The 24,930-nt window shown below is 37.0% G+C and overlaps 1 protein-coding gene across 2 annotated transcripts in view; it reads right to left on the bottom strand.

Annotated features, from left to right (window-relative positions):
* CACNA2D3 (calcium voltage-gated channel auxiliary subunit alpha2delta 3) overlaps positions 1 to 24,930 on the bottom strand; it is a 1,005,807-nt gene that overhangs the window by 35,141 nt on the left and 945,736 nt on the right. For both annotated transcript variants that reach the window (XM_051978988.1, XM_051978997.1), the window contains 4 exons: positions 14,194 to 14,269; positions 11,437 to 11,489; positions 9,780 to 9,835; positions 3,277 to 3,388 (listed from right to left, as the gene is read on the bottom strand). In XM_051978988.1, coding sequence (XP_051834948.1) covers positions 3,277 to 3,388; positions 9,780 to 9,835; positions 11,437 to 11,489; positions 14,194 to 14,269 — 297 coding nt within the window. The remainder of the gene's footprint in view (positions 1 to 3,276; positions 3,389 to 9,779; positions 9,836 to 11,436; positions 11,490 to 14,193; positions 14,270 to 24,930) is intronic.

The following is a 24,930-nucleotide window of genomic DNA, read 5'->3' as shown; positions in this document are numbered from 1 at the left end:
TTGCTCATTCCATGAGATTCATATTCATATTCTCTCAAAAATGGACCACAGAAGGTCCACCACCTTCCTCATTTCATCCAATCTGTTTACCCCATTTTTGTCCATGGTTCCTCATTGCCTTCAGATTCATTCTGCTCTTGCCTTTCCATGCCCTCTATGTGAAACTCATCTTTAATTTTTTGGGGGTAATTGAAATTCCACTTGTCATTAACATAAAGGAACGCTAATAAAATATTAGTAATCAAAAGATCAACCTTTGCATTCACAGGAAGCTTTGGCTCAGTAAACCTGCTTTGCTATATCCTCAAAGTAATCTAGCCCAGTCTCTTCCCTTTTGATTCTGGACCCAGCCCAATCTCCATCTGTGATGAATAATTCACATATTTGTATTTTTGGATATTTTCTATAAGGCATCCAATCATACTTGTTTTTTTTTTCCCATAAGAATAATTGGACAGGACTCTTTTGATCTATTGCAAGAGACTAAAACTGCTGGATGCATCAGGATGGGGACAATCAGCATAAAGTTACCTACCAACAGGAATATGGAAAGGTCCTTACTCCCCCACAAGAAATCTCTTGTGCACTAGGACTTGGTGAAGGGCCTTCTTTATTGCACAGTCACTTTGTAAATGAGCAGAGTTGGATTTTAGTTAATAAATACTCAGTACATGGAGGAACCAGTCCATCAGCAACAGACTCAGATTTTCAATCATCAGTCAAGTGGGAGGAGAATTTGATCTCAGAAACTCATAGTGTTGAGGAATCCAGAGAGAACAAGTCAGACAGCCACCTAAGGAGACCCTGTTGCCTTTCTTCCCATATCTCTTTGCTTTGTATTCTGAAGAATCAAGGTCATAGAATTTGACCCAGATTGCTACTAAAATCAAGGCACATTTGAAAAGGAAGTTATTAAGAGCTTGCATGAGCTTTTAAAACACATTATACTCATATGCTACATAATGGTAAAAGTTTTGCTTGTATTCCATTCAGAATTATGTTCAACTCAGAAAAATCATTTGTAAAATCTTTATATAAAAGCATTTTCAAACCTTAAAGTTTGTTTATTGTATGTTTATTGTAAAAGAAAATCATCATCATCAGCATGTATGTAGCATGTGTTATATTGATTTAATATAATTTATCATTTAGAATATGGATGATGTTATTTTCTGCATTGTTTAAGTCATATGTATGTAAATCTCTATAGGTGTGACCTCAGGTGATCCTCACAACTATTATTCTCCAATACAAATGAGATAACTGAAATTCAGAGAACTTGTGATTTTTGCCCACAGTCACACAGCTAATAAGTTTCTGAGGCAGAATTTGAATTTAGATTTCCCTGGCTCCAAGTTGGGTACTGTATGCATTATGGAACTCCCTAGCAATGTTCAGAGACAGAAGGGATTTTAGATTTTATTTTGTCCAACCTCCTCATTTTATATTTGAATAAACTAAAAGCCAGAGTGATTCACTGAATTAATCGATGTCAAACGACTGGTACATGGTAGGTCCAGAACCCGAACCCAGGAGCCATGACTCCAAATTCAGCATTTTTTCTATTGTACTCTTAAGTAAATCGAACTAAACTTCATCAAGATGCTGTTCTGCTAGAGGTGAGAGAGAGAGTCCAAATGGCTAGGAAGCTAGAGGGGAGCTCAGGAGATCTCAGATAAAGCTCTATCTCTAATTTTTGATGGCTGTGTGAATACAGTCAAATCAGGGCTCCCTTCAGAGCTCCAGGCTTTTCTCAAAGATAATTTTTTTATAGACAAGGAGAGAATGTGCATTAATGGATGTCATACTTGGAGTCTTCTATGGTAAGGTTAGGCTGATCTTCCAAACTCACTCCTGAGTCACAAGGCAGAAGGGGCTCTGCCAGGATCTGGGACTAAACCACAAAAAGGAAATCTAGTCCATAGCCTCCACAGAGCTCCCATTCTACCTGATTTTGGTTCATGACCTCATCTGCCCCTCACCATAAATCACTATCTTCCAAATCAGGGCTTTTTGCCCTTTTCTCATCAAGTATCCTTTCGACAGCTATTTGGTAACACCTATAGACTCTTGTCAAAATACTGTTTTAAAATCCATAAAATAAAATATAAACGATTACAAATGAATCATTTAAAAAAAAATCATGTACTTCATTTCACACCTCTCAGATTGGCTAAGATGACAGGAAAAGAGCAAGATAAAAATGGGAAAACTGGGACACTGATGCATTTCTGGTGGAGTTGTGAACTGATCCAACCATTCTGGAGAGCAAGTTGGAACGACACCCAAAGGGCTATCAAAATGTGCATACCCTTTGACCCAGTAGTGCCATTACTGGGTCTGTATCTCAAGGAAATCCTAAAGAAAAGAAAAGCACCCATATGCACAAAAATGTTTGTAGCAGCTCTTTTGGGGTAACAAAGAATTAGAAAATGAATAGACACCCATTAATTGGGGAATGGCTGAAGAAGTTGTGGTATCTGAAAATAATGGAATATTATTGTTCTATAAAAATGATGAATAAGTTGATTTTAGAAAGGTCTGGAAAGATTGACACGAATTGATGCTGAGTGAAAAAAGCAGAACCAGAAATACATTTTACACAATAACACAAGACTATGCAATGATGAACTACGAAAGACTTGGTTCTTTTCAGTAGCTCAGTGATCCAAAGCAATCCCAATAGACTTTGGACAGAAAACACTATCTGCGCCCAGAAAAAAGAACTATGGAAATTGAATGTAAATCAACAAATAATATGTTCACTTTTTTGTGGTTTTTTTTTTTTTGCTCTCTCATGTTTTTTTTTTCCCCTTTTGCTCTGATTTTTCTCTCCCAACATGATTCACAAAGCAACATGTATTAAAAATACATTTAATTTTTTTATTTAAAAAATAAACATAAAAATAGTCATGCACTTTAGGATAAAATTCTCTACTCTAAATTCCAACTGACTGCCAGCTGAAAAAACTGAAATGCCCCTGTTCTTGGACACTTCTTCACTCACCTAATCAACCCACCTCATTCCCTCCCAAAACCCTCAAGATGTTTAAATAATGTCTTCACACATGCCCATGTTTAATGGGTGGTCTTAATGCCATTTAATGCCATCGAAATCCTAAGTGATGACTGAGAGAAAGGACCTATGCCCAGTTCAAGTGACTATACCTCCTTATGTTGGACAGTGGCCAGAGCTGCCAAGCCCACGATCTAGAGCATGGCATGAGGCTCTACCACAACCAAATAATTCCCTCAGATGTTGAAAGGTGGGCTTACTTGGAGCAGTCTTCACAGGCAATGTTGCCCGTAGTCTCTTTGATGGTGCGCTCTGAGATGAAGGCCGGGTATTCCGTATCACACGGTTCCAGAGTTTGTTTCAATCTTTGGGCTATGGATGTAGGGAAAAAAAAAATAAGGAATCAATAGAGATGAAATGACCAACATTAGCACCAAATGGCCCTGGAAGTCATCCATTATTTACATCGTATAAGTCCCCTGAAAGCATGAATCTTTGTTTTCTCTTAGTCAAAGTCTTCAGATGGCAACTCTGTAAAGCACATTATAAAGACATTATTTTCTACTAAAGCACAATAAGAGTTTCGCTCCATGGTCCAAATATTAGATTCTACTGTTGTAACTAGCCTTGTTTTTATACAACATGTATCCACCTACATGATCATCTAGAAATTATAGATGGTATATTTATAATATGAGGGAGAGGTCACTTTACAGTTTCATGATCTTTGTGCAAGGAAAAGGACCATGTTATATCTTGAATATGCAATTTTTTTTCACACCGGCACCAACCAGTCCCATTTTATGCATGATCCTGAATTATAACTTCTCTTTACATGATGGAATTAGCTAGCTCTCCACATGCATTTAACTCCCTCATATAATCCATGTTTGATAATAACTATTGTGTGTAAAGCACTTATAACTATTAATTTGCCCATATATTTGGAGATTAATTCAGTTGAATGTTATTTGCCATCGTAATTTCAAATGAGATGCTACCTTGTCACAGTGAGAAACACCAAAAGGAAGGAAAGATAACTGGACCTTTAGTCTGAATTGGTCATGGAAACCTGGTTCTGACCATCATTATCTGGGTGATAAGGGGATGTAACCTAACTTCTCTGAGACTCAGGTCATCATCAAGTGGCACAGTCTATAGAGAGTCAATCTTGGAGCTCATTTCAAATCATGCTTCTGACAGATACTGGTGGTAAGACCCTGGAAAATTTATTGAACTGTTAGTGTCCCAGGCAATTTTCTGGAACTATAAACTTCAGAGAAGCAATTTATTTTCATTGGTCCAGGAAAATTTCTTACGAGGGTTCTTCTTACAAATAAAACTATGGATCCAGGACAAACTAAATAAATTTACTTTTGTAGAGCAGTTTGAAGGCAAGTTTTGCAAATAACTAGCATGATGCACATATGAATGATTCTCATATTTCTTATCATTGCCATCTTCTTTGTCATGATTGGGCTAGACTTTGGATTTCAGTGGTATAAGGCTTTTCTGGCATGGAAACTCCTTTTTCTAAGACAGATAGCTATCTCCTTTGTAAGAGAGAAAGAGAGAGGGGAAATGGAAGGAGAAAAAAGAGAAGAGAGGAAAGAAGAGGAGAGGAGAATATTTTTGCATTTTTATCCTTGAAATATTCAAAGGACAAAGTATTCAAAGTATCTATTCTTTGAGGTCAAGCCAGTTTATATATGTATGATTTAGCAGCAATAACTTAGATAGGGAAAATAAGTGGAAGATTTGGTAATTCCAGGAAGGTAGTTTTGCTGAACTCATTTTTTCCTCTTTTTTATTATTTTAAAGGATACCTTTTTAGAAAGGTTAGGAGGAAGAAATATAAATGTTGGAAAGATTAAATGGTGGCAATCAATATTTTCATTATTTTAATGGAATAAATATTGAAATGAATAGAGGCTATCCTCTAATTCTTTCTGGATTTTCTACTGAGAATTCATGGACAAAAATTCTGCTCAGTGAGATCAGGAAATTGGGTGGGATCATACTCATATTTACTCATTTTGGGGAACTCAGAATCTGGAAGAAATATGTTCCATCCTTGACTCATAAACACTAGATGAGTGATTCTGAGCAAGTCACTAAATTCTGAGGAGCTCCTCAGCTCCTCGTGACAAGATGTAGCAGGACAGATGTCAATTTTCCCTGAAACAAGGATATCTCCTCACTAGGACATTTTTTTTTTACACTGAACAACCTCTAGGTTTCATTCCCTAAAATGAGTAATTCAAATTAGGAAGGTTCCATTTTCTGTTAACTGAACCCAATATGTAAACTTTGACCAGTTGACTACATCCTAATTATGTGACAAAATAACATTTTTTTAATAATCATGATGAGATTTCCCCGTCATCTCCTGTCATTTCTACTAATCATGGAAATGGAAAAAAGAAAGGAAACTTATAAATAACAGGTTTCCTTCTGAACAAAAACAAAATCGAATGTCTCTTGATTCCACTGATGTTAATGATGTATTTCCTATCTAATTAAGAGAAGATTTTAAAATCCCTAGCCCTATTATACATATGGTTCAAACCTAGAAATAAACTTAGAAGAACAAAATAATGTCCAATCCCCTCATTCCCACATATAGTGAGAAAGAAGAAAGACTTATCCAGGGTAATACAGGTAGTAAGTAGCCGAAAGACAATGTGAAATGAGATCTTTGGTCTCTAGAGTTAAATGCTTTCGACCATATGCCTGTTTCAGAAGTCTGAGACTCTTTATATCCTCTAGGATGGGAGGATAGTCTTCTTTCTGTTTATCCTCTGATCCTATGAAGGTGAATATTAGGATTTTCATGAATTATTAACAATCAATAATAATGAAAATATCATTTTAAAAATATTCTTTAATAAAATAAGAATTTAAGAGAGTATATGGTATTTAGGGAGTTATAGGATATAATTATGCATTTCTTTTTACATTTTAAATAATTATCTTGCAAAGAGAATACCATGATAGAGTAGTGGATCAGTGGTTCACAAGACACAATAGTCAATGACTATAGTAATCTAGCATTTGATAAACCCCAAAACTCCAACATTAGTCATGAGAACTCACTAATTGACAAAAATTGCTGGGAACGTTAGAAAATAGTATGGCAAAAAGTAGGGATTGACCAATATCTAATATCCTATGTCAAGATAAAGTCAAAGGGACAGGAAGATAATATTTTTGCATTATTATCCTTGAAATGTTCAAAGGACAAAGTATTCAAAGTATTTATTCTTTGGAGTCAAGCCAGTTTATTATGATTTCACAGCAGTAACTTTAGGTAGGGGAAATATGGATGTGGAAGATTCCAGGTAATTCATGATTTAGACATACAGGGTGATACTATAAGCAAATTAAGAGGACAAGGAATAGTCTACTTCTCAGATCTGGGAAGAAGAAAGGAATATATATGGCCAAAGAAGATATTGGAGAAGAGAATGATCCAAAAATCTATAATACAAAAAGTCCTCAAAAAGCATTTGCCCAACCCCCTCATTTTTTTCAGAAGAGGATCTGAAGCTAAAAGAGTAGAAATAACTTGGTATTCAACTGAATGCAGAATTCCAGGGACTCACATGGAAAGATAAGAAATGTTTCTTAAATAAACAATCCAAAGAAATAGAAGTCTCATAAGGAAAATGAGATTTCAAAGCAAGTTTTATTGTAAAAATGAGCATGATAAAAGACAAAAATAATAGGGAATTAGCAGAAATAGGAAAGCTTAAGTTACAAGAAAATATAGAAGAACTAGATCTTTCAGATCTGAAAGATGTAACAGCACCAAAGCCCAAAATGGTTATGGTTGCTGATCTAGAATTATACACTCTGGAGAATGAAATAAGAGCCTTAGAAAGCATTAGTAACAATAAGGTTAGTGGAGATGCTAGAAATCCAACTGAGTTATTAAGAAAGATAATGATGTTAAAGTGTTATACAAAATCTGCCAGCAAATTTAGAAAACTCAACAGTGGCCATTAGATTGGAAAAGATCAGTTTATGTCTCAGTCCTAAAGATAGGAAATCACAAAGAGTATTCAGATTACTGAACAATTGCACTCATCTCCCATTCCAGCAAGGTTATATATTTAAAATTCTTCAAGTTAAGCTCACGGAATACGTAAACTGATAATGATCAGATGTATAGGTTGGTTTTTGAAAATACTAGAGACCAAATTGTCAATATTTGCTGGATTATGGAGAAATTAAGGAAATTCCAGGGGAAAAAAGTCTACTACTTCTTTGTTGAGAACACTAAAGCCTTTGACTATATAGATCACAGTGAAATGTGGCCAGCCCTCCGAGAGATGTAAGTAGCAGATCATCTTACTTGTCTCCTGAGGATACTATATACACGTCAAAAAGCAACAGTTAGAACTTGAAGATGGAACAACTGATTGATTTGATTGGGAACGAAGTACAGTAAAGCTGTATATTGTCACCTGTTTTATTTAACTTAAAGACAGAGTATATCACATGAAATGTCAGGTAGGATGAATCAAAAGATGGTATAAAAGTTGATGAGAGAAATATCAATAATCTCAGATATGAAGACAATACTACTCTGATGGCAGAAAGTGAAAAATAATTAAGCCTCTTGAGAAGGATGAAAGAGAAGTGGTTTGCAAGTTAACATTAATAAAACAAAGATTTTGGCAACTTTTCCATCCCTTCCTAGCAAATGAAGAGAGAAGAAATGGAAGCAGAGTGAGACTTTATATTCTTGGGCTCATTGATCACTGCACATTGTGACAGCAGTCATGAAATTCCAAGGGCAACTGTGAAAAATCTTCACAACAGACTAAAAAGTAGAGACAACACATTACTCACAAAAATCCACATAGTCAAAGCTTTGGTTTTTCTAGTAGCAATATATAGTTGTGAGAATTGGACTACAAGGAAAACTTAATGTGGCAGAAATGATCATTTTTGATTTGTGGTGCTTGCTGATCAAAACTTTTCAGAGTCCCTTGGACAGCAGGATCAAATCAGTCCATACTTCAAGAAATTAATTCAGACAATTCACTGGAAGATCAGACACTGAAATTGAAGATTACATACTTTGGCTATAAATGAAAATTCATTAGGCTTTGGGAAAGAGTGAAAGCAAAAAGAAAAAAAAAGGATGACAACATGAGATGGACAGATAATATCATGGAAACATTGAACATGTAGTTGGACAGACTTGGAAAGACAGTGGAGGATAGAAGCACCTGATATGCTATAGTCCATGGGGTCATGAAAAATTGGACATGACTGAACAACTGTAAAACAACAAACTGGGTACCACAGTTCTGAAGGACATTAAAATATTGGAGGATGTCCTTAAGGAGGGCAATTGGAATGGTGAAAAGTTATCCTATGTGATACTTAACTGAAACAAATGGGGGTGGTTAACCTGGAGAAGAGAAATTACAAATTTTGAAAACGATAACTCATTTTAAGTACCTGAAAGACAGTTTTTCAAAAACATCAATATAATTTTTTCTTGGCGTCAGGAGGCATTAATGTGTAGAAATTCCAAATAGACAAATTTGTTTTTGATATAATGGGAAAAGGGAAAAACACCAAAAAACAAAAGCAGCAACAAAAAATCTATTTCAATTGGAACTTTCAAACAGTGCCATAGTGCCACTGTCTTTCATGGAAATATGTGTGTTGATGGCTTAAAATGGGAATCTGCTTTTATCCAGTTCATTATAATTAGTTACATATATTGTTTAATGTGGAAAGACCCAAGAGAAGATGATAAATAATGGAATCCATTTACAGAGCCAGGATTCAAACCCACATTTTTTTTTTCCTGAGTTCAGGTCCAGGATTTTCCAGACTTTTGATGCTTCTCACATTGAATGTGGTGTTCAATTAAAATTCTGATAGACAAATAAATAATAAACTCATCTCTTTGTGATATTTACCCCCCTGTTCCCATCTGCTTGTTGGACAAGGATATTCTTGTTGCCTAGATTAAGATACTTATCCCCTGCCCTGTTGAACCTGGATTATCAAATTTAAACACGATTGATACAAAGGGAAAAAATGGAATTTTTAAACAAAATTAATGAAAATATGATTAGCTTGATAGATAGTATAATATTCCTAAAATTATGTATTTCTTTGAGATGGTAAATTGGTCTAAGCACTTTTCAGCTGAGTATTGGCTTTTCTCTGTTGGCTTGCAAGGATCAAATCCTCAAATTCTTCTAAAGTTCAACCGGACTTGGGGTCAGGATCACAGAGCAACTTCCCAAGGCAAGAATCCCAGATTGTTTTGACAACTCTGTGGAGTGGGGGTAATTCCCATGCACATGACTGGGGTGTGTGCTGAGGCATATTCTAAATGACATTTTCCACATGGGAATCCTCACCTGTGCAAGCCAACAAAGAGTTGAAACTCTGGGTCACTGCCTGTGAGATTTTCAGAACTCCGACAGGCTGCTTGGATTAGTGCAGTCGGGAAGATGTGGGTTCGAGTCTTGCCTTCGAAGGTTTATTAGTCCTATGATCATGGCCACATTGTTTAACTTTTCAAGTATCTTGGGCAATTCTGCAATACTCTAAATTTCAGATAAGGTATAATCTTATATGTGTATGTATATATGTATGTCCATGTGTAGGAAAATTTCCATTGCATAAGTTCCCTATATCAGTGTAATTCTGGAGCTTAGATTTGAATAATAGAAATGAGTCCCCCCTAAATAGTCACTAAGTAGAAGGAAACACATTGTCCACTTACCTTTGGCTGTGGTTTCTGAGTGCCACCAACTGCACAAGTTAAATTCCACCAGAAACCTTAGAAATCCGAGAAAAAAGCTCAGCATTATTGGGACATCCACCACTGGAGTGCAGTAGTGATATACTCCCTGATTGATTCACCCCATTGAAAATAAAAACAAATCCCAAATTGGAGCTATTGACATAGTTCCTGGGCTATTTGGATTAGTTATTGGTGTCTGTTCACTGGGCTTTATCTTGTGAGTGAAAGGTTGTTTTTGCCATTAACACCAGAGCAAGCTATCCCCCTGTCATGGCCCCCTAATCAAGTGTCAGCCCTTGGCAGGGAGAGCTGCTAGGAGGCTGCAGCCCTTTGACAGGCAGTTAGCATTTAGAGGAATTCTTCTGTCTCCTGCCTATTCTGGACTTAGGCTTGGTAGAGGAGTAAAAAATAAAATGAAACGAATAAAAAAACTTTACTCTGTTTTCCTCTGTCTACAATCTCGAATAATAAAACTTATTTTAGCAATGCTTCTAGTAGGCCTGGCTTGCCAACGTGAGGGTCTGTATACATGTAATATGTGTATTTCTCCCTGTGAAAACATGCAGTGGGACAGCTTTAAAACAACTAAAAATTCTCAATTAATCAAAGAAAAATAGCATTTCAAAGTAATATGAAACCATCGCCCCAAGCAATAGTCATAGCAAAAGGCTTTTCAAGTGAACAGGGACAGGGAAAGGTTCGGATGATTTCTTTTTCATACTTGTCCCTGCTGCCGACAAGTCATTTTCATTCCAACTTTTGATGTCATTTGTCATTCCTCCCACCCACCCCCAGCCCAGTCTTCTGCTTAGCATATGATTCCCCACCGTGTTTTACCAACAGTATCAACATTTTTGTGAATGTTGGAAATGAAAGACAAATCTCATTCATTTCCTAGCATGATTATCTCCCTTAAATCTATAAAGTGGAAGATTGGGGGCTGTGGAGGAAGAGGCGGATGGCGAGAAACCCAGTTTGTTCCCGTTGCGGTGACTTGCTTCCACGTCAATCCCTAGAATTCTTCCTTTTTGTGTGACACAATGCTTGTGGAGTATGTCCAATGCATTTTTTTTAATAGCTCAGGCTTTCATCTCTGTGCCATTCCATGTTTGACTCAAGCCACTGATGAATAATTGACATTGAAAACATGACTAGTATTTGACAGGGTAAACAATTAAATCACACCTGAGACCCTCCCCTCGGTTCTGGCAGATGATTTCAAAGGCCCCGTGACTGTACATGCTAAGCAATCCAAAGTGGTGTAATGAATCACTATGACAGTTTGTGCTATGGCCCAGAGCCCACCCATGCAGCATTCAAAACAGCCAGACATTCATGGGGAATGTAACTGTAACCACAATAAATAAATTGGGTTGGCGGATGGCAAGCTGTTCGACAGCTAAACAAAGCCGGGGAGGGCATGAGCAGTGACCAGGAGGCACTTAATACAAGTTACAATCATTCATTCAGATGGGTGAGATTGTCCAAGGCATCCAGTGTGGCGATTTAGAAGCACAGACCATGCCCTGGAAACCCAACAAGAGAATGCTTCTTAGAGCCCCTGGGTCAATTTATAACAGAACAAAGGCAGAGATCACATGAAAACAAAATGAACTCTTAGCAAAGGTTTACTTACAAGATCAGTTCTGTCATTATCCATTTAACTGCAGCAAAGAAGGCATTATAAGGCTGTAGAGGAACAAGCCATAGAGTAAGGGGGGAAAAATAGGAAAGTTCTGCAAAGACAATGTTATTCCTTCAGGCTGATGGCTAGCATGTGAAAACCAGGAGGTTTATCCAATGATGAAAAAAAGGGAAGATACTGTGTCCCCAAGCTGGCATTGGACATCTTTGAATGGGCCCCTCATGAAATGTGATTTACAAGGAAAATAAACAGGATTCAAGGCGAGGGTTATCCCTGGTAGGGGAATAAGAGGAAGGAAGTCCAGCCAATGATTCTAAAAGTTTTAACCTCCAGGGGCTACTATTTCCCAGCCTAATGTGGAAGGACTTGTGATTCTTCTTACTGGTTACAAAGTAGGACTCGCAGAATAGTCCACCAGAGGTGAAATGCTCACTTAGGGTTCTCTTTTTACTGAAATATGGGAAAGATATGTGCATTTAATCTGTCTGCAGTTAAGGAGTCATGTCGGAGAGGGTTGAATCCATAGGATTAGAGCTTTTTTCTCACATCTCTAAAGGCTTGTTTGTTTGTTTTTTAAGTGATCAACATGCACACAAGAGATTTTAGCCTTGAAGAAAATCCTTTCATTCCATAAAAGGGGAGGGGGGGGGAGGAAAAGACATTCTGGTCTTTATTTCCAACTGCTTTAACTTAAAATAAGAAGTTGACTGTTTATTTTGTGATATTTCCTATGTAGATAATTCAATTTCCTGATTTCTGGAAAATATGGACTCTTTCTTTCTCTCTTTCACTCAGGCCTTTGTACCTAGGTATGACAGATATGTGAGCTGCACGGAGGCCTCCGGAAAAATGAAGGGACAACATCTGCCAGGGTTGGGTTTAAAAGGCTGGGATCTTAAACACTACCAACAAAACAAGTCTGCATCGTTTTAGGCTACATTTGTGGACTGCTGAAACTGAAATACTGAAATATTGTTTTGAATTTAAGCACTGGTTAGTGTGTGTATTGGGTAAATTTATTTATGCAGATCAACCCCAGAAATTGGAGAGTTGTCTAATGCTTAACAAAGTAAAAATCAATTCCAGACTTTGTCTATTCTTGAAACTTTTCATTTTCTACTTTCTCCATCTTTCTATTAAGGGCAAGAAGGGGGAAAAGCTGAGAGCAAACAAGGCAATTGGAAATATCACTAGACCAAAGCAAAAACAGAACAAGTGGATCTCTCCCTTGAACCCCAAAGAGACTTTTCACCAAATTCATGGAGGCAAAAGTGACTGGGCCTGGGAATTGGGTTCAGATCAGGATTTGAACTTTTGGTGACTGGCTATTTGAAACCAAACTCACCCTTCCAACCCTGTGGTTGAGCCATTCTATTTTATGACTTGAAAAATAATCAGATCTTTCAGCAAGCTCTCAGTGGTCAGATCATTGAGAAATGCCCTATCTTTGACCAGGCAGGCTGTTTAAGGCCTTTTTTACTAGGTCTCCTTAGCTCGGGAGGAACAGTGGATAAATACCAGGGTCAGGGACACAGGGCAGGCTCTCCTGCAGCTCCTGTTCAAACCAATGGGAAACTGAGCTCCCCAAATCCCAAAGAGTTTGTGGATCAACTCTTATGCAGGAGATGGGATTATGTAAATACAGGATTAAACAATTAAAATGCACAGTCCTATTTAAAAACCTTTGAGCTTTTAAGCCAAGTGGTAAAAGAGCATCTTGGAAACTGGGTTATTTTTTGTTTGTTTTTGTTTTTTTTAATTCAGCAAATAGCCCCACTGTTGAGAGAAGCTGCTTTCAGAAAGACAAAAGAGAAGGAACTTTCAGTTTTTCTAAATATCAGATGTTCCTTAGAAATACTCCAACTGATAAAAAAAAATATTTTTGTTTTATGTTGTTTTTGTTTGCTTCTTTCCTCCTCTCTGTATGACATCTTTGGTATAAGAATAATACAGCCTTCACTCTTGATGTTTGTTATCTACAGTCTATTGCTCTAATAAAAAAAAAAAAAAAAGGAAACATGTTTGTTTGGCTCTTTTAACTGCTCTCTATGCATTTAATGTCTCTACTGAACTGTTTTAGGCAGACTCCATTCTTGACTCGTTTTAATCTTGAGGACTTTCTGCCTACCTATTTGTGTATGTATAGACATATACAGATGGCATGTTTTGTGTGGTCCAAATGGTATTATTTGCACATTTCACATTCTGTATTTTACTCCAAGGGAGAGGGACAGGAGTTAATTGATGGGTGTTTCTTTGTACCTTAACTGGGACATTAATTACCCCTAGGAATGGCCAAAGGGTAGTTACTGAGCTTCTGGGCAATAGGAAGGGGTTCTTTGATACAAATGTTAATTAAATTAGAGACCAGAAGCCAGATTGCAGCCTAATGTTGGCATTTCTGTGAAAGGAAGTGAAACTCCCTTTTATATGCCTCCAAATAACAGAACCCCCAAACTCAGGATTTTTTTTTTCTCTTAACTTCAAAAAGGTGTTATTAGTCCCATGAAATCTTCCTTCCTTAATTCTAGTCTTCTTGTTTCAGGATTAATTTTTAAAATACAACATTTTAGTTGGGGGAAAAGCTCTTTTTATCATGCTAAAAATAATACCTACATAATGAGTTTTGGGGAGGCCAGAAGAGTGCTAAGAGAAAGGTCACAAAGATAGAGACAGACATCAGAGACAAAGATGACAAGGGGTTTCTAGGTTATTTCTATTGAGGAACTCAGTTATGATGCTACTTACGTCCAATAAGCTGTGAGCCCGATCGGTGCTGTCCTTGTTGCTTCTGCACATGGCCTGGTAGTCATAAAGTGTAATCCTGGACCAGGAGAAGGAAAGATATATCATTCAAACCCCAAAATACAAAGAGAAACTTTGCAGAAGAAAAAAAAAAAAAAAAAACACAAGTGATCACAGAAGAGGGGGGTTCAATTCCAAGCCATTCTTGACACAGAAGCGTGTTGGCAGGTGTAGACACTTCCACAGCGGTAATTGATCAAAAGCTCCCTCATTTTGAAATAAACAATACAGAGGAAAAAAAAAAAGTTCCAACGTGTAACACCAGAATTTTTCCACTTTCTAATCTAAAAGGCCTATAATATGAAAGCAGGGACAATAGATGCTCTTTCATAACCACTGGGCTCTCTGCTACTGAATTTGGGGGCATATTTTGAATTCAATTCAATTCAGTTTAATTTGAATTAATTTATCTCAATAAAAATTTGTCAAATGCCAGCTGTGAGCCAGGAACTCTCTGGGTTCTGGGGATGTAAACATGGACAAGAAGCAATCTTGCTTAGCTCGACTGCAATCCACTGGAAATAAACAATATACAATATAATAAAAATATTTTAAAATTTATAAATATAAAAATGTTTTATGTAATATGAAATATAAATAATATATAGCATAGTAACGAATAAATATATATAGAAATATAGAAAATAATATAGAAACAATATAAAGAGAGAACACATGCACACACAATCAATACAAGGTAATTTAAAGGTATTAAAATGGAGGAGGGGGTAGATAAGGGATGGCTTCTTTTAGAAGAATGAACCTTAAAGATAGGCAAGGATTTCAAGGAGAAGCCTATGCAGCAGGAGTCTCATTTCCAGGGAATATGGCAGGTCGGAAAAAGATCCATGGCCTCTGGTTCTAAATTGGCAAATGCCAATTTGAACATCAACCAAAAGTAGCCGTCACCAAAAAGGAATTAGCTTTACATTTTGAGGGGTCATGGTACTCCATTTGGAGCACACATCATGATGAACCCAGTGCCTTGACTATGCTGGGAAGACTTCCAGTTGGCTTTAGGGTTTGCTCATCACTCCGTGAGCTTAATGTTCTAGATATAAGGTTATGTTTTCATGCCCAAATTATTTTAGACTGTGGATACCAGAGAGTCGTGTTTGCTTTTTTAATGTTCAGATTTAATAACCTGACACTAATAGATTAATAACCAAGTTTTACTGGTTAATCCTCTGAAAACAATCTGTGAGTATGTACATACACATGGAGGCCAAGCTGCTTGAGTGCCCATGAAACAAAGCTGATCCCACATTCCCCTCCATCTCAGAGACAGGATGCAATAGCTGGCACTTACATTGGACTTAATAGAAAATGCTTTTTACCCAGTGCTTGCCAAGCAGGCTTAGTAACGTTCTTAAGCCTGTTGGCTTGCCAGGTAAAGAACTTCAGACTCAAATTGGTTTGATGGCATCCGGACAGTAAGTGTCAGGCCTGACTCAAACCTATTTTCAAATTCAATTATCTTTCCACTCTTCCTCAGCTTTTTCTATTTCATAGAAATTTCAGTTCAGTTTACTGTTTGTGTACCCAAGTATTTAATGTGTGTATTCCTTTAGTTGATTAGTTTGTTAGTACTTAGTGAAGGATTAATTGAGTTTTTTGGTTGGTTGTTTGTTTTTATCTAGAGTATTATGTAAAAGGAAAGGTAGTTTTATAGATCACAGACTGGCCAAATTCCAGGTTGTGGAGGGAACTAATTATATTTGGTCTCTTGCTGGGCAAATGATCTTATCTCCAGTAGATGTAAGGACTGGTCAGTCAGCTTTTTAGAGAAGGGAATTATTTGGAGATGACCCATTTGTTTTGGTTCATTAAGTTACAAAATCATTCATATCTATTGAGATCGTAAGGCAAGTCTCCTATATGCCATATTGGCAAAGATACAGTGATAATCTCTGGCCATTCTTTGGCATCAAAATATTTCTTATTCCTTCTTCTTCCCCAAACCCCCACCTTTAGACTCAAATATCAAAAACCCCGCCTTTCACATGCTAATCACTTTGTTAACTATGTTAATGGTCTCATTGTTTTGTTTGTTTGTTTGCTTTTTGCTTCTTGTTTGTTTGTTTTGGTTGCTTTTCTGTCAGCTCCAGCAGTCAGCAGAAAGTTTTAAAATTCTTTCGTGATCCTGGATTTAGGGTTGAAAGGGACCTCATTTTGAAATAAACAATACAGAGGAAAAAAAAAAAGTTCCAACGTGTAACACCAGAATTTTTCCACTTTCTAATCTAAAAGGCCTATAATATGAAAGCAGGGACAATAGATGCTCTTTCATAACCACTGGGCTCTCTGCTACTGAATTTGGGGGCATATTTTGAATTCAATTCAATTCAGTTTAATTTGAATTAATTTATCTCAATAAATTTGTCAAATGCCAGCTGTGAGCCAGGAACTCTCTGGGTTCTGGGGATGTAAACATGGACAAGAAGCAATCTTGCTTAGCTCGACTGCAATCCACTGGAAATAAACAATATACAATATAATAAAAATATTTTAAAATTTATAAATATAAAAATGTTTTATGTAATATGAAATATAAATAATATATAGCATAGTAACGAATAAATATATATAGAAATATAGAAAATAATATAGAAACAATATAAAGAGAGAACACATGCACACACAATCAATACAAGGTAATTTAAAGGTATTAAAATGGAGGAGGGGGTAGATAAGGGATGGCTCCTTTTAGAAGAATGAACCTTAAAGATAGGCAAGGATTTCAAGGAGAAGCCTATGCAGCAGGAGTCTCATTTCCAGGGAATATGGCAGGTTGGAAAAAGATCCATGGCCTCTGGTTCTAAATTGGCAAATGCCAATTTGAACATGAACCAAAAGTAGCCGTCACCAAAAAGGAATTAGGTTTACATTTTGAGGGGTCATGGTACTCCATTTGGAGCACACATCATGATGAACCCAGTGCCTTGACTATGCTGGGAAGACTTCCAGTTGGCTTTAGGGTTTGCTCATCACTCCGTGAGCTTAATGTTCTAGATATAAGGTTATGTTTTCATGCCCAAATTATTTTAGACTGTGGATACCAGAGAGTCGTGTTTGCTTTTTTAATGTTCAGATTTAATAACCTGACACTAATAGATTAATAACCAAGTTTTACTGGTTAATCCTCTGAAAACAATCTGTGAGTATGTACATACACATGGAGGCCAAGCTGCTTGAGTGCCCATGAAACAAAGCTGATCCCACATTCCCCTCCATCTCAGAGACAGGATGCAATAGCTGGCACTTACATTGGACTTAATAGAAAATGCTTTTTACCCAGTGCTTGCCAAGCAGGCTTAGTAACGTTCTTAAGCCTGTTGGCTTGCCAGGTAAAGAACTTCAGACTCAAATTGGTTTGATGGCATCCGGACAGTAAGTGTCAGGCCTGACTCAAACCTATTTTCAAATTCAATTATCTTTCCACTCTTCCTCAGCTTTTTCTATTTCATAGAAATTTCAGTTCAGTTTACTGTTTGTGTACCCAAGTATTTAATGTGTGTATTCCTTTAGTTGATTAGTTTGTTAGTACTTAGTGAAGGATTAATTGAGTTTTTTGGTTGGTTGTTTGTTTTTATCTAGAGTATTATGTAAAAGGAAAGGTAGTTTTATAGATCACAGACTGGCCAAATTCCAGGTTGTGGAGGGAACTAATTATATTTGGTCTCTTGCTGGGCAAATGATCTTATCTCCAGTAGATGTAAGGACTGGTCAGTCAGCTTTTTAGAGAAGGGAATTATTTGGAGATGACCCATTTGTTTTGGTTCATTAAGTTACAAAATCATTCATATCTATTGAGATCGTAAGGCAAGTCTCCTCTATGCCATATTGGCAAAGATACAGTGATAATCTCTGGCCATTCTTTGGCATCAAAATATTTCTTATTCCTTCTTCTTCCCCAAACCTCCCACCTTTAGACTCAAATATCAAAAACCCCGCCTTTCACATGCTAATCACTTTGTTAACTATGTTAATGGTCTCATTGTTTTGTTTGTTTGTTTGCTTTTTGCTTCTTGTTTGTTTGTTTTGGTTGCTTTTCTGTCAGCTCCAGCAGTCAGCAGAAAGTTTTAAAATTCTTTCGTGATCCTGGATTTAGGGTTGAAAGGGACCTCAGAAGCCATCTAGTTTAATTCCTACATGTTAGAGATATGGAAGCTTCAACCCAGAAAGTGACATAAATTATTCCATGACACATACCTGACAAATAGAAGCAAAGGTTCAAATACAGGTTCTCTGAGCACAAGTCCAGATCGAAATGACCCAAAGACAAGTCAGGACCTTATAGTTATTATTTTTATACTTAATGCCTTATGGACTAGTTCAAATGGAGATAAAATGACTGACTGTTTTTGTACTGAATTTAGTGTTCTGGATATAGGGCAGATGCAGTAGCAGAAAGGCCAAGAGGACAAATAAACACTTTTTTTTTTCCCTGTTGCCATAGAGTTTGAGCTCCCTTATGCTTTGTTTCTACGCTTTCTAATTTTAAATCCCATATAATTTGGATATTATACTCAGCATTACTATATCTAATAAAAAACATAGTTCTTAATTTTGTATGAATAGATGCTATATCTTTACAGTTGTTGGTGACATTTTGGTTTGTCTTAATTGTGAATATTTGGGCATTTGAATTTACAGCGTCTGTTAACTTTAAATGTTAAATTGTCCTTTCTAGATATATAGATGCTAAATTCTGCAAACTATAGTGATGGTGTTTACCAGCTTTTCACCATTTCATTTCATAACTTATTTTGACATGCTAATTTGGGGCTCCTTAATGATAACCATTTTCTAATTTCTAGTGGTAATGACCTGATCACGAATCACTATCTTATTGTTCTCTTTTTCTAAACCTATTGATATCTGCGGATGTATTGCTAATAGAATTTATATGGATTTTACTCATGGAGGGCCTTTTGATGCTACAACTAGATTTCATGTTTCATAGACTCTGTCCAGGGACAAACAGTGGTATGATCTGGGCCAACTTTTATTTTTGCTTTATAAAGTGAGGTCTACTTATTCAAGTAGTTTTATTTTTTCCTGTAAAAAATTAATCCATTAAGATTAAGTTAGACAAGTTCAGTGGTATGGACCTGGAACAACTTTTATTTTTGCTTTATAAAGTGAGGTGTACTTATTCAAATAGTTTTATTTTTTCCTGTAAAAATTGAATCCATTAATCATTTAGGATCACATTTTATCATCTATAGATGTTCTTTCTCCCCCTTTTTTATAAGGAAGTGTTAACCATTTGATATCTGCCTTGACATGGAATGAACCTGTGTTTAATTAATATAATATGAGGTTTTTATTCTATTTGTGTTATTGTTCATTTTACCATTATTATCATTATTTTGTTCTCATTTTATTCAGTAGGGTTCAAATCAAAACAGTGTCAGGATATCATCTGAGCACTCCCTTTAGTTTTATCTCACTCAAAATTTCTGACTAGTTCAATTCCTTTCCCTATCCTCTGTCTCTCTGATGACATAAAAAAGGGAACCTTCCAAACTGAAGAAATCAATATAGAAATATATTTAAATTGTATCCACCCTACTGTTCTCCAGTGACTAAGGAGCTTCACTGAGGAAAGAAGGCCTCATTGCTTCCAATCACCTCCTCTCTCCCCCCACCCCCCTTTAAGCCCTTGCCTACACGTCTGAGCCAAACGCAAGGGCTCTGGAAGGTTCCCTGGCACAGAGTTTCTGTTTTTTCTATTGATGATACACTTGTCTAATATCAGTGCCATTTTAGGAAGTTATAAAGTAAACCGCCCCAGCCCCCACTTTTCCTTCTCCACACTTAAACAGATTTAACTACATGTTGCAAAAAAAGCAAGACTGACCGATTATTACCTTTTTTGAAGTGATTCTGTTACTCTCTGCAATGACTACATTTTGTGGCTACCTGTATCCTGTTTAGCTGATTTTAGTTAAAGGATATGATGATTGCTGCTTTTCTTGTGATCTAAATTTAAGCCCTGAGAATGGAGCCCAGCCCAGGGCTGCTAGCACATAGGCCACTTCTTGCTTGCTTGCAGGACTAGCCATTTATTCTCATTGCAGATAACACAGCCAGAGCCCCATGACATCACCACTCAGCTCCTTCAGCCCCTACCCACAGCCCTCCACCTTATCATTAGCATCATTGTGCTTAGCAAGCCAGTGGCTTTGAAACTTGGATGGAAGACAGATGGAGCTCTGTAGAAGAAGCTTGAACTCATGCAGAATGATAGGAGGCCTTTGCGGGGGCCCTGGTGCTACTGAGAGATTTAGATGGAAAATCACTGGCTGACCAATTTTCTGAGAAGGGAAAATGTTCATTTTACTTCCCCCCCCCATTGCGATAAATATAATAATTGGAAAAATCCCAAAATGACATCATTTTAGAGTTAAAAGGATCTAAGATCATCTAGTTCGATGCCTTCATTTTCCAGGAAAGGAAGAAACAGAAACAAATCAGCGGGTTTAGCCTTGACCTGATATGTCTTAAACAACATGATAATAGTTTACAATCATTACTTCAAATGAACCTCCCAATAATACTATCAGGTAGATGCTATTAAGTTCATTTCACAGGTGAGAAAACGGAGGATCAGATAAATGAATAAATACATAATAATTGTCTGAATTCAAACTCGGGTCTTTGAGACTCCCAACCTAAACTCCATTCTTTCTGCCATATGCTCGCTTAATTAACAAAGTGCTTATGTGCACATTTCTTTCATTCTCACAATATTGTGAGTGACATAAATAGGTCAGTTGTTGTTATTATTCTAATTTTAAGAGCAGGTGGTTTGTATAGCTCTTTCTACCCATTAGCTAACTTGAGCTCAGATCAAGAAACAGATTCAGATGAAGTGACTTGCCTTGGTTCACAGAGATGGAAAAGTGGGGTGGACTCCTAGTGTCCTATGTTGGGATGTCTACCAGGCTCATTTGACTAGAATGGAGAATAGATGGAGAAGAGTAATATGGAATTATTGACAAGATAGCACAGAGAAGATTGTACAGCATTGAATGCCATGTCGAAAGCTTTTCATTTCAGATATTTGAGGAGGGGATAGTATTGTCAGGAATAGTGATTGGGAATATTTGTTTGGCTGTGCCGTGTAGACAATAGATTTGGAGAGGGAAGAGATGGGAGACTGGGAGGGCCAGTGAGATTGTAGCTACTTGATTTCCTCCTCTCAGAAAGCAGTTCCCTTGAATGCTCAGACTTTTGGTTATCTAAATCCTGAATGATGATTCATAATGGGATCTTTTGTTTCCCTGTCCTCGCTATAGCTGCCTCCACACTGTTGATGTAACAGCCAAGCCAGGTGAGAAGCACGGGCTATGTCAACAGTCCCTGGGGTGCTGTATTGTCCTCAGACAATGAATCAGATGATGGAAGGGAAGGTCTGCAATCACTGAACTTTCAGTCTGCTGGATTGGGAGTCTCTGAAATAAGTCCCCTGCTGAGTTGCCACTGATCTGGCTGAAGGTTCCATTCATCTGAAGGCTGAATATGAGTATATTAGGAATACTGTGTTCAGTTTTAATGGCTGTATTTTAAAAAATAACCTTGACAGGTGGAGCAGCATCCTAAAACTAAATGGGGAGGAGACTAAGGTTCACTCAAGGCTGGACTCAAGGAACAGAGGATTTTTTTCCTGGAAAAATGCACGGTTTATACATGATAGCTTCCTTCAAGTATCTGAAGGGTGATCACATGCAAGAGCGAGAACGCTTATTCTACCTATTCCTGTTAGCAGATCTAGAGATATGGGTTCAAAATTGCAGAGAGGCAGATTTAAGCTTAATAACAAAAGAAACTTCCTAATAACCAGAGCTATGGAATAATAAAATTGGCTACCTTAGGGCACCAAAAGCCTTTGAGTGATAATGGGATGAAAATGTTTTAAGATATAATAAAGGACATTTTTGCAGGAATGAGTTAGATTAAGTGGCTTCTGAGATTCCTTCCAATTCTGAGATTGTGGACTTCTCTAACATATTGACAATCTCCTGTGGTTAGTAACAATTAATGATCAAGTTTATTATTTTTGATAATTATTTTGAGAAATTTCTGGACATAGAGCATTAATAACTTGGGGATTTCAAAATGGCTCCAAATGATCAAATGAACCATAGCAAGTAACAAGGCTATGCTTCATGAACCATGACTCATTCTTCCAGAATCAAATTGGGTCCATTAAGGGAGTGATGCTGTAAAGGAAGATACTGTTGTTGGCAGTCTCTAAGATTCTGAAGAATTTCAACTTCCCCTATCAGAAGCAGATATCAGAAAAAGACACAATAAATAGGGAACTGGATGTGGAATTGGGAAACACCTGAGTTTGAATCTAGCCTCAACTGCTTTCTAGCTGTGTGACTCTGGGCAAGTAACTTCTGTCTTTCTCAATTTCTTCTCTTACTGCTCTAACTAGCCATCTAGCCACCCATATGAAAATCTCTATTTATATATGAATTTGAGCAAATACATACATACACAGAATTGTTTAATTTCTAGAATTACATCCCTATAAAAATGAAAAAAAATTGAAAAAAAATCTCAGATTATGTGTGTGTCCATAATAAATAACTGTTTTTAAACTAATAATTTCTATTATGAGACTAAGCTGATCTAATTCTTCACTAGGAACATCCACGGGATGTAAAGCAAACATCAGAAAGGATACTTCAGAAAGCATCTTGCCTTCATTTCCCAAATCCCTCTGCATTATTTTTTATCTTTCCTTCTTCCCCGGGTAACAGAACAATAAAGATTATCTCCTGAAAATTGACTATGTCTAACCATTCTACCTACCATCTTGCTTCCATTCATACCTGCATCCTTCTAAATATCCTAAAGTTACCTCTTTCTCTCATGCGTCTTTTGGACCTTCCTCTCCACTTGTATCTTCCCCTATGCTTACAAATGTTCTCCAAATCAACCTTCGCTCCATCCTCCCAACCAAAATATAAGTTTTCCTTTGACATTTCTACTCCACAGTCATTCCAATTGTTTCTTCATCTTGACGACTAACTAAATACAAAGAACATCAATTAAGTACCTATTATGGAAAAGGCATTATACTCAGTACAGGGAATAATATGAAGTCAAAGATGAAAGAGCCCCCATATTCAAAGAGATTATATTTCATAAGGAAAAAAATAAATGAATACATATTTGTACAATTTAATTTAGTATATTCTCCAAAAGTCTTATAGCATAATTTTTTAAAAGAATGGAGTTGGAAGTCATCATGTAACCCAATATGTGCCTGAACTGGAATTTTTCTCAAACCAGGCCTCTGTTTGCCCAGTTCCTCCTAAGGCAACTCCTTGTTGGTCTTAGGACAATATGAATTATTAGGAAGTTCTTGCTTAAGCCAAAATTTTGCCTCTTTGTAAATTCTCTCCATTGATCTCTGGGGCTAAGCAGAAGTCTGATCCCTTCTGCACACGAGTTAGTCATTCCATTTGTAGTTAGTCATTGAGGTTAACCCTCAATTATATACTTAATCTATTATCTTGCATTGTCTTTTAATTGTTTCCCATGCCTCTCTAACTTCACTGTGCATTTCTGGAGGGCAGACACCATGTCTTATCATGTATCCCCATGAAGCTTAAGCCTAGTAGCCACTCAATGAATTCCTGATCTCTAAGACCTGCCCATCCCAGGAAGACCAGCATGCTCTGGGCACCCACCAGAAGAATCTAGTGATTTTGGGGGAATCATTCTTGAGTGTTCCCAAACTGATTAGAGGCTCTCTTTAAAAAACCCAAGAATTGTGGGAAATAGGATAAATCACACTCAGAGCCTATTAATCTTTTGGAATCCTGTACTCCACCAAACCCTGTTGCACGAGCAACATCTTATAAAAGTCCTTGATAGCTGTGAGATTGACCTACAATCTTTTGATTATAGATGTCTTAGAAGAGCAAGTTATGTGTCTTTGAACACACAAATGTTCTTTATTCTTTTTGCCCATTTTAAGAAAAAAATAACCCGGAAGAAATAGTAATGTTTTGGTTTGAGGACATAATCTTGATGTCAAATGCACTTTACTCAAGAGAGCTTAATGCTAGGGAAGCTGCAATTTCTTTAATCCTTGTCTCCAATGGACAACTCTAGTACTGTGACTTCATTTTAAAACAGCATAAGCATTATTTGACACTCCCAGTCATTAAGGCTGAATGTAAAAGCTTCTGTAGCATAAACAAGACACTATAGGACCTGGGAAGGCAAGTGAAGGCAGAGAAGAGAATGAAAGAATTGTCTGAAAAAAAAAGAGAAAAAGGGATCTGGGTAGAAAGTGTGGAGGAGGAAGGCAGTAGAGGGAAAGAGGGGCAAAGGCAGGGACGGTGAACTAGAGAGCTGGGAGCAGAAAGAAGAATGGGAGACAAGGGAAAGGGATATGACAAAGGAGAAAGCAGAAAAAGACATAGGAATTGGGGGTTTGGAAGAAGGGGAGAAGTAAGGAAACAAATTAAACCTGAGTCTGAAATCAAAGGGCCTAAATTCTAATTCTGTGTTTGCTACTTTCTAGTTGTAGGATATTGGGCTGATTGATCCCTTTGCTTCTTTGCTTCTTAATCTTAAAACTGAAATTTTCAGATAAGATGTTATTTTGATCCTTTCATGCCCAATATTCTATGATCTTATATAAAT

This window comes from Antechinus flavipes, chromosome 1 (assembly GCF_016432865.1).
Source record: "Antechinus flavipes isolate AdamAnt ecotype Samford, QLD, Australia chromosome 1, AdamAnt_v2, whole genome shotgun sequence".
Classification (NCBI taxonomy): domain Eukaryota; kingdom Metazoa; phylum Chordata; class Mammalia; order Dasyuromorphia; family Dasyuridae; genus Antechinus; species Antechinus flavipes.
Note: the sequence above shows the minus strand (reverse complement) of the source record. Positions and strands in the feature narration are given on the sequence as shown.